Source organism: Chelmon rostratus, chromosome 16, assembly GCF_017976325.1.
Source record: "Chelmon rostratus isolate fCheRos1 chromosome 16, fCheRos1.pri, whole genome shotgun sequence".
In the NCBI taxonomy this organism is placed as follows: Eukaryota; Metazoa; Chordata; class Actinopteri; order Chaetodontiformes; family Chaetodontidae; genus Chelmon; species Chelmon rostratus.
This window is the reverse complement of record NC_055673.1, coordinates 14,817,248-14,834,070: the sequence shown is the minus strand read 5'-3', so window position 1 is coordinate 14,834,070 and position 16,823 is coordinate 14,817,248. Positions and strand designations below refer to the sequence as shown.

Here is a 16,823-nt window from a genome sequence, read left to right as displayed (position 1 = left end):
GCGCATTATTGTGTTTTCATGTCAGAGCATTCCGATATCAGATGTTACGTACAGTTTACTGCGAGCTATCTCCACATCTGCATTCCGTATGCCCAGAACAAGACAGAGAGAAGAATAAGGACATCGAGACTGAAATAGCAGTAGCTCTTCAAAACAAGTGAATCAGCTGCATGCTTGGTTTGTGCTCATTGCTTTGAGGCATCTGATTGGTTAAACTCAACTCTTCCGGCTCATTAGTTTAAAGGTCAGATGATGTCACGCAGATGCTTGTCACCTGAATTACCGCCCAAACTGCAGCTCTCCCGCCTGTGTTTGCATAATTATTTCGAAGTATTAATGCCTCCCTATTGTTTGTCAAAATGTCCCTCTTACACTCCGGTGGTGAAGAAAAGGGCTCCAAGGCGAGAGACCTGCATTGGTTCCCTGCAGGCAGGATATAGTTGCTGTGTGTGCTGCAGGATATGAAAGAAGTACATGCTGTATTCATCATCTGGCAGAAAGCGGTTCATGGACTGTCTCTGTTTCAGTGTGTGCACGTCGCCTTTGGTGATACGGTATTAGTCATGGTGAGGCCGTGGTGTGCCCGTTGTAGGAGATCTGAGGAATCCCGTTGCTGGAGTTGTCCAGGATCTCCTGTCAGGGGGGCAAACAAACATACTCGATAACTTAACAGAAACTTTAACATCTTCTTCGGTCATGACATTATCCTGGATCTTAACAGAATGCTGTTGAGCTAGCCGGCCAATGAGAATCTCCCTTTTGCCGTCGCGCCCTACCTTCTCGGTCATCTCGTGCGAGTGGTGCAGCGAGTGTTCCCTCTCCAGGAACATCCTCTGCTGCTCGGAGCTGGCCAGGCGACAGGTCAGCCAGGTGGATAAGGTACAGGAGGAGATCCCTGGACAAGACAGGAAAATGGAAACCAGCTGGAGAAACAACGGAAGAATTCTTTATTTTAAAGGAGGAGTTCCATATTTAGTATTCTGTCATTTTTTCAGCCATGCTGGTGACCTGCCTATAGACGGTGCTGGTCTGTTGGTCCAAACTGAAATATCTCAACAACTACTGGATGGATTGCCTTGAAATTTGCTGATCTCCTGACTTCCTCCAGTGGCACCAGCAGGGCAAAGTTTGCAGGCATCCATTAAAATGCCTAAACAACTATTTGATGCATTGCTGTAAAATAAGGTCCAGACATTAATTGTCCCCTCAGGTGACCCCTTAACCTTTCATCTGGTGCCACCATCATGTATTATTAGTGCTTCAATGGTTTATGAGCAAATACACGCGAAACAGATGATTCTTGCAAATTAGCAAAAGTTAGCATGCTAACACACTGAACTAAGGTGGTGAACATATTAAACATTATACTTGCTAAACAGAAGCATGCTAGTTATGCTATGATGAGCATTTTAGAATGCTAATGTTAGCATTTAGTTCAAAGCATCGCTGTTCCTGAGCTTCACAGCATGGGGGTGGCTATGCATGATGACTGACTCTTGGTCTTGTTAAGATGGAAGACGTGCAAGAAAAAGAAATTATAGATTTGATTTGTGACATTTGACTATGCCATCTGCTGTGATAGAGGTGGAGCCATGATGAGTGAGGTTCATAGTAAAAAGATTTAAAGATTCTTTAATTTAAATCTTTGAATATATCTACTCCTTTAGACATTCCCATATTATGACGCACGTCTCATGCAGTAGACATTACAGCAGACGATTGTGCTCAGCTGTGTTGCATTGCATCACTATGTTCTGTCGTGCAATTTTTCTGTGTACCCAGACAGGCCAGAGTCATGGCAGCCAGATGGATGGAGTGCATGGGGTCTGGCCGTTTGTTCAGCGCCCGGACAAACTGGAAGTTGAGGATCCCACCGATCAGACCGCAGATACAGCATGCAGAAAATAGGATCATCTGAGGAACGGAGACAGAGAGAATGGTTTAAATTAATGCAAACATCAGAATTGATATCCTGTCAACAAAACTGCAAACCAACTGACAAAATGTGATGAGATTGGAGATATACAAACTGCTATTGAGCTTCCATCTCCATCCTTCTGCTGTTTTTTGGACGCTGGCTGCTCTGATGAGTAATGCCTATCAGTCAAAACAAATCTCATTTCCCATTAGAAAATTGGATCGCTCTCAAAGCGCACTGTCTCTTCCAGAAATATTGCATGGCCCGTAAATGTGCTTGCATCACTCACTTGCTGTATTTGTGCTTGTGTGTGTGTCTGATTTTACTTTCAGTATTTAATCAATCACATTTTACGGATTGCGTCCTTCGAACTATAATCTGGAAAACTCAAACCCAGTATGAGAATCGCATTTTTTCCCCCCCAGAGGGATATCATGGGAAAATGATTGCAGTTCCCTTACTTTGCAATCAGAATAATCACATCAGATCAGTTCAACCGTAGTCCCTGTTTATTGTGTATGCTTGTGTGTGTGTGTGTTTCTGGGAGTTGAGGCTCTCTTTCACTGCTCCCTGTACAGATGCCTTTAGTGCCTTTAACCACATGGAAAAAAGGCATCTCCAATTTCAGTCATTACCCGGTGAAGTGTGGAAAGCGGCTGGCAGGAGTCCGGAGCCCAACCAACCTAATGTAATCATCACCCCACAGGCTGACAAGGAGGCAGGGGATGGAAGGAGATGAGGAGAGGAAGATGGAGAGAGTCAGAGCATTGAAACGACTCGAAGGGCGAGATTGGACAGAGAAGGTAGATAGATGGGAGTGATGGGAAAGGGAAAGGCATGCGCATAAAGATGGCGACAGAGACAATCGGCGGGGATGGATAGGGTGAGACAGAGGGAGAGAAAGGTTGAGGGATGTCTCTGTTACAGCAGATTGTGCTGACATTGATCCATCATTAGTGCTCTCCCCGCAGGAGACAGAGAGAGTCAGAGAGAAACACGAGGACTCTGACACACAGAGAAACTGCGAGGCGTTTGCCAAGCAAAAAAAAACAAAAAACAAAAGATGGAAAGAACGACAGAAAGAGAAGAGGAGAGGTGACTGCTTGTCTCCTCTGGTTTCCTCAGACGTCTTTTACAGAGCGCACTGTACTGTTTGCACCTGCACAGGAGGTGGACAGCACACACACACACACACACACACACACACACACACACACACACACAAGCACCTTCGGGTGTTTAACACAATTAGTCTTAACATGTAAACCTCCAGGGATAGTTTATATAGATCTTGTGTGAGTTATCAATATTTATGTCCGAGACCATCAAATATACATCCTTCAGAGTTCATGTGTGTGGATTAACAGTCGACAGCACGTTATATTATCATACACTTTCACTGAATAGTGACGGTATTTGCTGTTCAAGATAAATAATCTCAAACCAATCATCTCAAACATTGTGGCCCTGAATCTGCTCTGAATTTTGTTTCCAGTGAGCTTTGGGTTCGTGAAGTCTGCAACAGGACACTGACAACATGGCTACAGTGTGTGATGAATGAATGGCCTCTAAAGTGTTGCCTGGGAACCAGATGAATCTGCAAGCTCATGTCGTATTTGCTCCGGCAGAGGCGTCTGGGGCGGGTTTGATAAGACACAACTAAGGTGACTGCGAGGGAGAGGTCGGCCATCAGAGAGGCAGCGGGGAACAGCAGCGTGTGGAGCCAGAATATTTTCACATCGAACTCTGAATCCAAACCAGAGTTGGTGGTTGTTGGAAGATTAACCAAGATGGTTTTGGTGAGTTTGATGGAATGAAGTGTATTCATGATGATCTGAGAGGTAAAATAACTGTCGATGGAGCCTGGTGGTTCAACCTGTTTTCATTCCCAGAGCGTTAAATATTGATGCTCATACAGACACGCAGGGTGCCCTTTAGCATCTGTATGAGATGCACCAGGCTTTCAACTAACTCTAGGTTCTTGTCTCATCGATGCACAAAGCCTCCCAGAGCCTTTGTATCATGTTGTTAATGCTGTGAAATGGTGACAGCTTGGTTAGGTTTAGGTGCTAAAACTGTATGGTTAGGTTTAAGAAAAGATTATTCAGTTTTGGTTTCTAGCCTGGTGCATCCTTGTGTGTCTGTATGAGACGCTGAGGGGCGTGACGCACCTATGATACTACGATAGACGCAGTTGTGATATCACTGTCATCTGTTGAATATCAAGCAACGGCAAGTGGCCGGTTAGCTTAGCTTAGCATAAAGACTGAAAACAGGAAAACAGCTGGCCTGACTCCATCAAAAGGTAGCAAAATCCACCCAACAATCCACCCAAAACAACTATAGAGTGGACTACTGGCCAAGCTAGCTGTTTCCCCTTGTTTCCACTATCTATGCTAAGCTAAGCTAATGTTCGCTGGCTGTAGCTTCATATTTATTGTACAGTTGTGAGAGTGGTATCAATCTTCTCATCATCTAACTCTTGAAAAGAAAGCGAAATAAGGCTATTCCCCAAAGCGTCGACTGATTCCTTTACAACACTCCCCCGTGTGTCATGTCACTGGAGAGCCTATTTAAAAACAAAGGCCACTTATACACAGACCAATCTATTACACATAAGAGAGCTCAACAGAGGAGGCTACTGGGTCCAAACATTGTATAAATGTACTTACAATAAGACCCGTCCTCTTTCGAGCACACAGCACACCACACATCCCGCAGACCAGAAACTGGAGAGAGAGAGGACAACAAACGAGTAAATGAACAGTTTCAAAAAATGTAATGAGCTCAGATTAAGAAACTATATGAAACTATTTTAATCTCTTCTGCCCATCTTGACAACAGGAAGGGTGAATGTATTCTTTACACTCGGTTATTCAGATGCAGTTTTCTCCCTCTAAAAATAGAGTGTGTCATCGCGGGCTTCTAGCAGGAAGCCATATTGTCCTGGATGTCAATGATTCAGACTGAACTGGAACAGCATGGCGCTGTATTACGCCGGCAGAGCGCGCTTCCAAGTGGGACAGCACAGTGAGCTGCGAGCTGCGTTGTTTTGCTGAGAGTTGTTGGAAGCAGGAGTCAGTATTTGTGTGTGTGTGTGTGTGTGTGTGTGTGTGTGTGTGTGTGTGTAAAGGGAGGGCATGATGTCACTCCTTGGCTTCCTCTCATTTCTAATCTGTTGTTTGTTAAAATCACTCCACTGTCAGTTGAGCTTGAAGTTTTATTCCTTGGCTTGGGTATTTTATGTAAGAGTAACTCAAGGGCCACTTAATCGATTTCTTCCCAGACTTTTAGTCACTTGGAGCATGTGATTTCCTTCTTGTAAAGCACTTTGAGCTGCATTCTTGTGCAAAAGGTGCTGTAAAAATAAAGTTTATTGTTATTATTATTATTCAGTGGATGGAGTTTGCTAAGTTGACAGCTCTGGAAAGTGACATTTAGTTTAAGGGGCTTTTTTTTGTTTGTTTGTTCAAGTTACCTTTTCCTTCATTTATATCTGCAACATCAACATGATGTCTGAATTTTCAGCTTCAATCTTCCGTTAAAGACAAACTTTTAAGGACTTACTGGTTTAAACAGTAGTAGTACTTAAATAGCTACTTGAAGTAATCTCATTTGTTTCATAACTCAAAATGTACTGACAGATATCAGGTATGAAGGAGGATCACTCCCCTGTTCCAGCAGCATGTATAAGGTTGGACATTCAGTCCACTTCTAGGACAGTGGTCCATCAGTCTTAATGACTCCCACTTCCTGACAGATCTAAACCTTTGGGTAATCATGAGACACGGGTGGCTGACTCAGCATTCAACAGCTGTGAGGTTGAACACACAGAAGTCACATTGCATAACATCTTTGCACCAACTTTACACACAGCACTGTGGATGCACACACACACACATGCGCTCAGATATACAACCTGTGATATCACTAATTGCTTGCTTGCTTTCTCTCTGATGCACACCCACCTATTAACACACACCTTATGATTATTTTAGATGGTTTGCAAAAACGGGATACTGATACAGTATGTTTCATTATGACTCATGTTGCCTGAGCTGCAGGCACTTACAGTCAGTCTCGGCTATAGCTAAAAGTGGTTCCCCAGCTGGAGCTGCAGTCATAGTAAAGTAGCTGATTCGACATTATATATAGCTACTAAAAATGTCAGAAACTCAACTTTTCATTGCCCAGCAGTGAAATCAAGACAATGAGGCAGACAGTAGCACTGTCACAGGGGGAGGCATATGCAGAAGAGTGAGAGGATGATTGTCTGTAAAAGCTTTGACCCTCCCAAAGCACAGAGCAACAATTCAAGCATGAATTAATGAAAGCGATCTTTAGCTCCAGCCCCGAGGCATCAAGTGGGCCAAATGGCTGCGTGTGTCTCTCTAATGTCTATTGGACAAACACAAAAAGGACAAACATCACCAAAGCATTTAGTCTTCACCCCAGCCTGGGTCTTTATACTCGGGGGTGGGGGCGCATTGTGAAAGAAAAGGGACAAACCACAACTTCCAGTTAGCACTTAATATTAGATAAACAACAACCAGTAGGAAGAACAATCAGTTTAATACCTCAGTGCAGCCCAAAGAAAAGCTTTTTACTGCGCCCTCAAAATTAACAAAGCCATATAGTATGTTTAACAGAGAATTGAATCATAGAAACCCCCTTTTAGTAGGAAGATATTAGAACTTTTAATTATTGTTGTTTTAAATCCTTTTTCGTCAGATCAAAAGGTTAGTAAAGTTAGAGTTTTGTGTGTAAGTATTAATATGACGCATTTATATGAAAATCATTTTAAAAAATGTATTACAACACAACTTCTGCACGTAGGCTAATATCTTCCATCTAAAATCATAGTAAAGCAACTACTAAATTTATTTCACCTCAGAATCAATCATGCATTTCTCTTTATATGCTTCATTATATTCATATATGTCCTTAATTCAATACTTATATACATGCAGCCTACAGTCTGAACCTGCACCTCCTCATAAAGGGGGATAAATAAAAAGGCTGATAGCTGAGTTTTATCTGTGCCTCTGCCCTCCATAACACTGGTGGAGATACTTATCCTCTAAATAAATAAGTAAATAAGGAAAAGTGAGGACAAAAGTTGTTCCCAGGACGTACACAGAGTCCGCTCCACACCGGGGACGCGTCGCCCTGCTGCGGCTTGTGCTGCCCCCGGACCCAGCTAATGCCCACGGCTCCCAGGACAATGCTCGCCACACCCAAGCCCACCTCCACCACTGACAACAGGAGCAGGCTCCACAGGATCTTGCGGCTGGAGCACATCCTGCCCCGGGCATCTCTCCAGCTCCAGCAGGAGGAGGCGGGCAAGAAGCGAGAGAGGAGTCCGCTTCTCGCTGCTCCGAGGGCGGCGCGGCTTTACTGCTTCATACCCGGCTGGAGAAGAGGGGTTATCCGGACAAGTAAAGGTCCGAGTAGTGTAGACGGGAACTTGAGAGGTTCGCAAAGTGCGCAAAACTGGAGAGAGGGAGTAGCTGGCTCTGCGGCTGGATGCTGTTTGTAAAGAGAGCGCGCTCCGCTCGAAGTTCCTCCGCTCACAGAAGCGCGCCTGTGCCGCCTGGCGCTGTCCAAGGTACTTAAGCACCACTGCAACCACACACACACACACGCACACACAATGCAAGAACTCGCGCGCACCCACACGCGCGTCTCCAGGGCAGTAGTCATGCCCCCGCCCCCATGTGGACACATTCAGACACTAAATGTACATATTATGAGGGAGCAACAATTATTCAGCTCATCCAGCTGCTGATTACATGCACTCCCTCACAGGTTCTGGAGCTGTTGAATAAACTGTGTAAGTTACAGACAAAGCAAAGCAAGCACCAATGTTGTATATAGAAGGCATACACATAAGGCATGTACACAGAGAATTTTAAGGAAATTAAATTGAAGAGAGGACTTATTCTCTAAAAGGCTTAAATGCAATAAAACACAATAAACAGAATAATGAATTGAATAAAAGCCAGACACAAAATAAAAACACTGCCAGACACAAAACACGTTAGTTTGTTTCAGACACAATGGTGAATAGAAACTGAATCATTCTCCACTCATTAATATTAGCACTGAATAAAACTCTGGATCAGGATGTTTCATAGGTAAAATGTTTCATAGGTAAAATGCTTTTTAAATATGTAGGATCCCTAATTATCTATAATTTTTCAATAATAATCTTTTTTCAGTAGCTTTTTCTTGCAATCCTAGTACCATTTAGCATCTGATCAATACAAAAGGTGTTTGCTTTTGTCTCATGGCACAGTGGAGAGTCTACAAGTTCTACGAGTTCTACAGGTTTTGGACGCCTTGAACCCCAATGAAAAGGAGGAATCCAAGCCTGATAGTTGGAGTTGTTATAAAGTATGACATGCAAGTTCTTGGTGTGTCCTCAGTTGTAGCCCTTCACTGCTCCCCTTGCAAGCACAACCCAGAGCAACTAACAGGTATGTAGAGCCCCCCTGCTTTATGTTTCCAGTCACGGTCATGTTCTTGTCTCAGGTTCTTGTTCCCTCCTTCCTAAACACTTACCCATGAAATCATACACTGACATAATTTCTGTTTTTTGCTGTGTTTCCCAGTCGCACCCGTAGGACTTGTGAACTAGTTGGTGACCAATGAGGTAGTGTACAGATATTTTCTCACTTGAAGCAGCTAGTTGACTTTCATTTGATTTTATTTGCACAGGATTTGAGAACTGCTCCTGCCCCCATCCCAAAAAAAGCACACATACCAAAGTAAAATAAAATTCACGTGTAGTTCTCACAGCATTGGAAAAGTAAGAGCACAGTGTCCCCATCGTGCTGGATAGTCCACCAAACACAGCTGGCAAATAAAACCAAAGCAATGTGCATGTCGAAAAACCACCAGAGAAAAACATGAACACGTGTTCGTACAGCTCTAAAGCCCCGGTGTCTCAGTAAAACCTCATACGTTACAACAGTTTGAAACGACAGCAGCTTGAAAACATAAATCATTTGAATCGAGGTTGGTGTATTTTAAATACTTTAGCAAGCAAGAAGCGTTGCTGCTCCCTGCCGTGATACACGGACCACTGTGTTGTAGGTGTACAGCTAGAGGAGTCGTCCTCTTTAGGGAATAAAAATGTGTATAAACAGTGGATCAAAGTGTTCATACAGCATCATGATACAACGTTCAATTTATTCAACTGTTGCTGATTAACCAACATAACATTTATAAAGGTCATCACTGTCACTGTCCAGAAGAAAACCATTTAAGCAACTGGATTAAGTGCTGCTTTATGGATTGAGGACATTCTCCTACTTTTCAAGACAAAAAACATTTTTAACTATACTGGATTATCTGACAAAGGCCTTGCCTTGCTGCTTTTCTTTGCTCATGGAGAGTCTGGGTGATATGACTTCCCATCATGTTTCACCAAAAGAACCATTCTTTTTACAAACAACATGATCCTGATTTGTCTTTTTAATTACTACAGAGGAACAGTAGATCAATAAAAGCATCACGCAAAGAACCACTTGTACAGATCCGGTACGACTCTGTACTCCTTGTACTTGCCCACATGTCGACAGGCCTGGCAGATAGCGTGTGCAAACTTGTGCTTCTCCTCTGTAAGATGACATCTGGCAGTATAGATTCGCCGCCAATTAAAGTATTTAATGTAAGCCTCATTATCTTTCTCCAGCCTTAGGAGGAACTGAGCCAGCGTTACGGCATCAGGAAAGTCATTTACATGAATGAAGGATGTACCTGGGGCAAAATCCTCATAGTTCCCTCTCGGTGGGCCCAAAACTATCGGCACAGTGCCAGCGGCAAGAGGCCCATTGAAGGTTTCTGTGATGTAATCTCTGTGAATTGACTCCTCAAAGGAAAGGTAGAATTTGCAGCTGCTGATCGTCTGGAAATAGTTTTCAGCAGAGGAGCTGTCAAACACATCCACCTTGATGTGTTTTGCAAGCTCTCTGTAGTAGTTGTATCTCTCCCCTGAGTTTGTTTGCAGGTCATTACTCTCCACAATCCAACAGAGCAGTCGTTCCTTCTTGGGCAGCACAATATCTTGATCTGTTTTCTCCTTGAGAGTCAGTTTCCAGCGAACGTGGATATCTGCATCCTTCCTGTAGCTCAAGGTTAAATTAAAAAGGCCTTGAACGCCCGCTATCCTGCGTGTGCTGGTAGGCGAGTCCATGTTAAACCAGATCCACCTCTGAAATCTGGCTCTAGGCGAGGTGGGAAGGTTGGAGAGATTGTCCTGAATTGCTCTGTGAAACACCAACACCGCGTGAGCTCTGGGGTATAGAGATCTATCATCTGTGAGGTAGCAGCTGTCAATCTTGAAAAGCGTCTTACAGTCCTGAAAGTCAAACCGTTTGTTTTCAGGCCAGAACCACAGCAGCATTATAGGCTTGTCTGTCTCATTTGTCGCTGCAGGGCTGTTTGGCTGTTTTCTAACGACTGATGTGCCATGAATGTTGGCCTGCTTTGCCAGTCGCCCTGAATGAACCGGGGGAAGATGACAATTTGGAGACGGAAATGATTTATAGTACATTAAAAACAGAACGATGATTCCGGCCAGGACGAGAATCACTGCCGCTGTGGCTCGTAAAATGTGAAAAGCCATAATAAACCTGTAAGGAAAAAAGGATCCTGCATCATGACCACTGGAAACACATTCCCTCATCAAATTATTGGCAATATGTCAGTTTTAAATTCTCATAGATGTTATACCACAGAACCAAAAAACAAGCTGGTCAATCAACAAGTTGTTTAAGAACTTAAGATCTTAACAATAATGATGATATAAGGTGCAAAGCAGATGGAAAGTTCACTCAGAATACTTGCTTGAGCCTTTAAGATGGAAACGCTGCTGCTGCTGCTGCTTGGGAGGTGGTGTAGATATTCTGCAGGATAAAGACTGAGACCACACAGCTCAGGGAAGCTAAACTTGTTCAGTCCCTTTAGATATGACACTTTACCGATGCCCCGCCTACTCATCAGCCCAACCAATGAGCCAGCATTTGAAACTTTGAGATCTGGCTTTAACACTACTTATTTCCATAGAGGTTTTATGCATTTGGTTGAAAATCAAAAGTCATAATCTCGGCACAAAAGAAGTGATTTCACATTCACAACTTCAACCAGCTGCTCAAACAAAGACAGGCAATAGAAACTCTGAAGTAGCTGCTCAATTTTAATAACGTGAAATTCCCAACATCTGCATCATACCTATAAATACCTGTTATGATTGATTGAATTTATTTTATTTAGTATACATTAAATACATTGGGGTTAAAGTGCTTTTAAACCCAATGTATTTTCATCACCTTTCTTGTTCACTTCCAAAGCTACTTTTTTTACCTTCACTAAGGCATGCAGTCCTACTGGATCACCTGGGCATGAAAAAGACAACAGCTGACAGGGCACTTTATTCTACATGACAAGGACTTTTGTCTCCTTCTGCAAACATTTGAGAGGACTGAGAAACTTCTTAAAATAATACTTAAAAGTTGTTTTATTATGCAAAAGTTTCACGTCTTGACCTTATTTTCATTAAATTTAATCAAAAAAATCTTTTATTCCATAGAATGTTAGAAAACAGTGATGAGCTTAGCTTAACCTAAAGGATAGAAACAGCGGGAAAACATTTCTTTGGCTCGGTAGTTAAAGGTAAAAGGCTGCCTACCTGCACCTCTAAAGCTCACAAATTAACACCTTATATCTCCTTTTTAAATGTGTACAAAAAATGAATCTTAATTAAAATGAGTCTTAATGCTAACCTAAGATAACCAGCGACATCACATTAGCAGAAAGGCATATGAACAGTATCAATCCTCTCCATTAACACTGGCACCATACCACCTTGACAGAATACAGTGTTCACATGTACCAGGCAGACCATTCAAGCATCTTGTATTAAACTGCAATCTGTTTATTAGCGTGCACGTGTGAGGATGCTCTCATCGAGGTTTTCATGAAAAGTACCACGTATACATGTCATGAACGACGTGGAAATCCCTGTCTCTTGACATGTGGTCGCAGGCGAGGCAGATGGGGTGAATGAATTCGTTGCTTGTTGACAGGAGGTGAGGAGTAGCCGTGTAGAACTTCCTCCACTCAAAGTAACGCATGTACGCCTCATCCTCTCTGTCCAAGAGCAGCAGCAACTCTGCCAGTGACTTGGCGTCAGGGAAGTCATTAATGTGAATAAAGGCGTCAGAGGGAAGGAACTGCTCGTAGTTTTCTCTGGGGGGACCCAAAACCACAGGGACGGTCCCTGCTACAAGGGGCCCGTTAACCTTCTCTGTGATGTAGTCTCTGTGGATCGAGTTCTCAAATGAGAGGTAAAACTTACAGCTAGCGATGGTTGAGTAATAGTCCTCGAAGCGCAAATGCTGTCCCGCGAAAGCTGCACCAAAGACGTGGATCTTAATGTGTTTGGACAGTTCACGATAATATCTTTCTCTCACAGCTGTTCCTGTGGCTGGGTTGTTGTTACTGACGATCCAACACACCAGTTTGTCTTTCTTAGGCAGAACAAAGTCGTTCATTTCCCTTTCCCTGATAGTGAGCTCATTCCTCACCGTGATGTCAGCATCTCTCCTGTAGCTCAGCGTTAAGTTGAACAGGTTGTCCAGACCTGGTTTCTTCGCCGTGTTCGTGGGGGATTCCACATTGAACCAGATCCACTTCTGGAAAGCAGGACGTGGAGCCTTTGGCATGTTCCGCAAATACCAGTCTATGGCTTTGTGGAAGAAAATGACTCCCTGTGCTTCACTGTAGAGGGATCTGTCATCTGTCAGAACGCAGCTGTCAACGTTGAAGTAGGTAGAGCAAACTCTGAAATCAAACTTCACATCAAGAGGCCAGAACCACAGCAGGACTATAGGCTTTTCACTTGGATCCAGACCTTTATAACTTCCCTCATCATCTAACGTAGGCACAGATGGGCAAACAGGAGACAGAGGCTCAAAATACAGAAAGAATACAAGAACAGAGCAGATAAGGCCCAGAGCAGCTATCTCTGCAAAGCGCAGTGCTTTCTTGGAAGCTGCTGGAAACATCTGTGGAAGCAGAAAAAGAAACTGATGTGATCAGTTCACTATTCATTAATTCACGAATCCTCTTCTCCACAGCATCAGCAGCCGAGGCTCATGGGTAATGTAGCTTTAGGACACATCGGCTTTCTCAGAAATGAAAATGAAGTAATTGGTACTACTGTCCACAACATAAATCTATAAGGTTCTGTTACATTATCCAGGAGAGTCATATGTTTCTAACCCCATGATATCTTTTTGTTCCAAGTCCAGTAAGTGAAAACACGTTAGTTAGCCCAATTAGCATTTTCAGTCAATTCATGGAGCTAACACTGGCTATTTTAGCTAGCTAGCAACAGTTGATAAAATCTGAGAAGACATGCTGAGCAGCAGCTGTAGATCATAATACAATTCAACACGAGACTTACAAACTAAGTACTTTGTAATGCTTTTGATTTAGAAATCCAACATTGCTGTCAACATTTCATTAACGCCACTGAATAAAACAAGCTGTTCTCACCTTTCCATAGAGTATAAGGGCTGGATGTCTCTTTCTGGTATTCAGTAGACCAACTGTGGCATGCTTTTACTTATGAATGCTTATTAGAGATGAGGCTTCAGGATTCAGGAAAAACCAGTTGCATTTGCTTACACTGCTGAACACGTGTTTGTAAGTTCTCGCATGTTGCTGTGGACCCATGATTGTCAAGGTGGACATGATGATAGTGATCACTCTCATGGCGTTGCGTGCTCAGAGCACTTGGAAAACTTGGGCAAACATAGCTGTGATTTGTTTCCATCGTCACCTGTCTAATTGCTAAACCCTGCTAAAAAAAAACACGCCCGAAACACAAGCAGCCAACTCACGAACTCAACAAACACACTCACGTCAACCCTGAAGAAGACACACAAATGAACAAAGACAAGGAAGAAACTCTCTACATACAGAACACCCTCAAGTCAAATGTTTAGTTAATGGTGCAAGTCAAATGCACATCATTGTCAACTGACTTGCAGACAATGTCAAGGCAATGACTTGAGGGACACCTTGAGTGACCCTGCCTTTAAAAAACTGCCTGGTGAGTACACACCCTCTGAGACTTGTCTTGTGTTCACATTTGATTTGATTGTATAGGACATTTCTTATAATTTAAACCAGAATATTAAATATTCTGAATATTTATCAGATTGTTGTTAATTTCACATGTTAAGTGCTACTGTGGATATTATAAAATGAGCTGGTGAATAAATCTGAGGTTAGAACAGTGATGATAGCTTCTTCTCAACATATGGAGACATTGTATCTTAAATAGTACTCTCTCCAAAGTTAAAAATTCAATAATCCCACGTTCGGTAAATTCTTCTTATCTTCTTCAATAAAATCAAAGCGTTTGAACTGAGCCTGTAGCAAACACAACCCAATAAACATACATCAAGTGATTCAGGCTTTCTACGCGCATGTGTGTGTACATGTGGAGGTTTTTAACTGATCAATGACCGATCGTCTGGCTGCAGAGTAAAAGCATTTACTACAAGTTACAAAACCATTGATCTGTGTGTTGCTTTAAGCTTTACTGTGCCATAGGTGTGTTTACATTTGGGTTTCGTGTTTTCAGCCGCGCTTCCAATACTCCCAAAGCAGCTGAAACCTTTCGCCAGAAAACAAGAAGCGACGATGCCCCAGATTCTTTCGCCTGTGCCCTGCGCATGATCAACTTTGCTATTTGCTGATGGAACAGCTCGTGAATGAGTTGTAGCACTGACCTCAACACAACATGCATGCATTTTGTGTCATAATTCAGCCCATGCTCACTAATTCTTACACTTATGTGCTGCAGTAAAGCAGTCTCAATGTTGTACAGTGCTGCACATTATTTTGTTTACATTATTCATATTATTTTATTTCTATATTCACATGATGGTCGGTCTGTGTGCAGTAACTGAATCCATTCTTGACCTTGGAAACAGTAGTTATTAATATAACCTATAGGATTTATTGCAGGACTGAAGATCGGTGTACCTAATAAATTAGCAGTATACTGCATCAGCCCTGCCCTGACTGAAGCATTTAATTCCCCTAGATTAGGTATGTAAAAGCTTTTATCGAATGACTCGCAGGTAAGGGTTGATGTGCAAGCATTATGTGCCGTGAGATGTGAAGTGTGTGTGCTGCTGATGCTGCAGGTGGACAGCAAAGTGTTCTTTGTTGAGCTGCTGTGGGTAAACACAGGCCAGGATTTATGGTCGGATTAAGACAGGGTAGCATAAAGACTACTAGAATGTGTCATTTTGGGTACTTTGCCACTATTTCCATTGAATGAAAAAGGTCAAACGGGCCGCTAAAGGACATCTCTCACTGCCTCTCATTAATGCCCAGGGAATGATTTTCTATGGACTGTGTTTGTCGATGTCAAGCAGCTGATCCATAAATCAAACCCCCTGACGAGGCATCTGCAACGAGGCAGAACAGACACAGGTGATAGATGTTAGAGGTTTTTGTCTGATTTTGTGTCAGGCTGTGCTATTCCAGAGACGTATGGATATTTAGTTCAGGCAGAGTTGCTCATAGAGGGCTTAAGTGAAACTGGGACTTGAGATCCAGAAGTAATAAACCTAATTCAAAATCACACTGACATTTGCAATAATGCAAAATCCAGCCTTGAGACCAACTGGCTCAGCAGTATATATGGAGTTCATTCCATTTGTCTAGACAGGAATGAGACATTCGTTTTTATTTTTGTTTTTAATGTAATGATGTTGTGAATTAAAGTATTTCTGTTTATAAGCACCCTTAAATGTACAATATATATCATATTTTTCTTACTGGAAACAAGACCAAGCCATGTGTCTCTCAATATTTTCTGACCTCCACAGTCCGGCTGCAGCTCTCCGCGCCGAGCACATTTGTTCCTGCTGAGGACGTAAAATCTTAAAAACAGGTCACAAATATGTACTTAGGCTGAGCACTTTCCTAAACCAGCTGGGCACTGAAGTTTTTAGCAAATGTTAGAAGTAAATAATGCATTTGTTGGGGACTACATTCTGCAGCACAATAATATGTGCCTTTGAGTATTTCCAGCAGCAGGATGGTATATGCGGGATTGACTCAAAATAATCTGCAGTGCCTACATTTGTGGTAATAAAGAAACACCCTGTGCAACAGCGATGCATACAAATGTGTATTTAATAGCTGTTGGACTGAAATGGATCTGTATGGCACAGAGGAATAAGAAATATCTGGCCTTGGATACAGACAAAACGTGTTGGTGGGATCAGTTCAGTGTTGGTTTTGGTCTTTTCATGTTGACAATAAGGGAAATAAAGAATATCATCAGACATAACCTTTAAGAAACATTTCCAAGAAGACCAAGGCTGACATAGACGTTTTCTTAAGCACATTATACCTTTTCTTTAATGCTTTTAATGCTAACAAAAGAATATCTGGCAATATAATCTAAACACTGAGTTCATTTAATTATGGGGCTTTTGATTTTGATGTGCTTCGCTGTTTAAAGCAGCTACAAGGAGTGATAGTGTTTGCTAGAGTGAAGACTGCGTTTACCATGAGCACCGTCCCCGTGTGTCGTAAAGATCTTGATCTGTGCATTTGTTTTGGAAGCGAGTAAAAGAAAGCTACAACTTACTTTCATAGCATATTTTTAATAGTTTTTCTTTCTTAAACAGACTTCTTGCCTGGGAAAATGTAAACATAGGCTCTGCGTAAATTGTTTCTTCTGATATTGTGGGGAACTGGACAGGCATTAAGAAAAACCACATTGAAATAACCACTCATTTGCTTTGAAGGTCATACAGATGCATCAGTGTTAAATTAAGTATGTTTCAATGTAATTTAAGCAGGC

General features: G+C 42.4%; 3 protein-coding genes across 5 annotated transcripts; all 3 read right to left on the bottom strand.

The window, feature by feature from the left end:
* Positions 1–514: 514 nt before the first annotated feature.
* Positions 515–7,219, bottom strand: LOC121620101 (transmembrane protein 196). Of its 3 annotated transcripts, none has more exons than XM_041956045.1 (5): positions 7,055–7,219; positions 4,591–4,647; positions 1,779–1,914; positions 777–895; positions 515–633 (listed from the first exon to the last, which is right to left on the bottom strand). In XM_041956045.1, exons 1-5 carry the CDS (start codon positions 7,217–7,219, stop codon positions 562–564), a joined length of 549 nt encoding a protein of 182 aa, XP_041811979.1. In that variant the 3' UTR covers positions 515–561. The 3 variants fall into 3 exon arrangements, with proteins under 3 accessions (XP_041811979.1, XP_041811980.1, XP_041811981.1); XM_041956046.1 differs by having other exon boundaries at positions 7,073–7,219; XM_041956047.1 differs by lacking the exon at positions 515–633 and adding an exon at positions 637–657.
* Positions 7,220–9,434: 2,215 nt separating this feature from the next.
* Positions 9,435–10,550, bottom strand: LOC121620040 (4-galactosyl-N-acetylglucosaminide 3-alpha-L-fucosyltransferase 9-like). The gene is made up of 2 exons (XM_041955976.1): positions 10,394–10,550; positions 9,435–10,354 (listed from the first exon to the last, which is right to left on the bottom strand). Exons 1-2 carry the CDS (start codon positions 10,548–10,550, stop codon positions 9,435–9,437), a joined length of 1,077 nt encoding a protein of 358 aa, XP_041811910.1.
* Positions 10,551–11,898: 1,348 nt separating this feature from the next.
* Positions 11,899–13,522, bottom strand: LOC121619729 (4-galactosyl-N-acetylglucosaminide 3-alpha-L-fucosyltransferase 9-like). The gene is made up of 2 exons (XM_041955599.1): positions 13,484–13,522; positions 11,899–12,990 (listed from the first exon to the last, which is right to left on the bottom strand). The coding sequence occupies exon 2, from the start codon at positions 12,988–12,990 to the stop codon at positions 11,899–11,901; it is 1,092 nt and encodes a 363-aa protein (XP_041811533.1). The 5' UTR covers positions 13,484–13,522.
* Between the last annotated feature and the right edge of the window lie 3,301 nt (positions 13,523–16,823).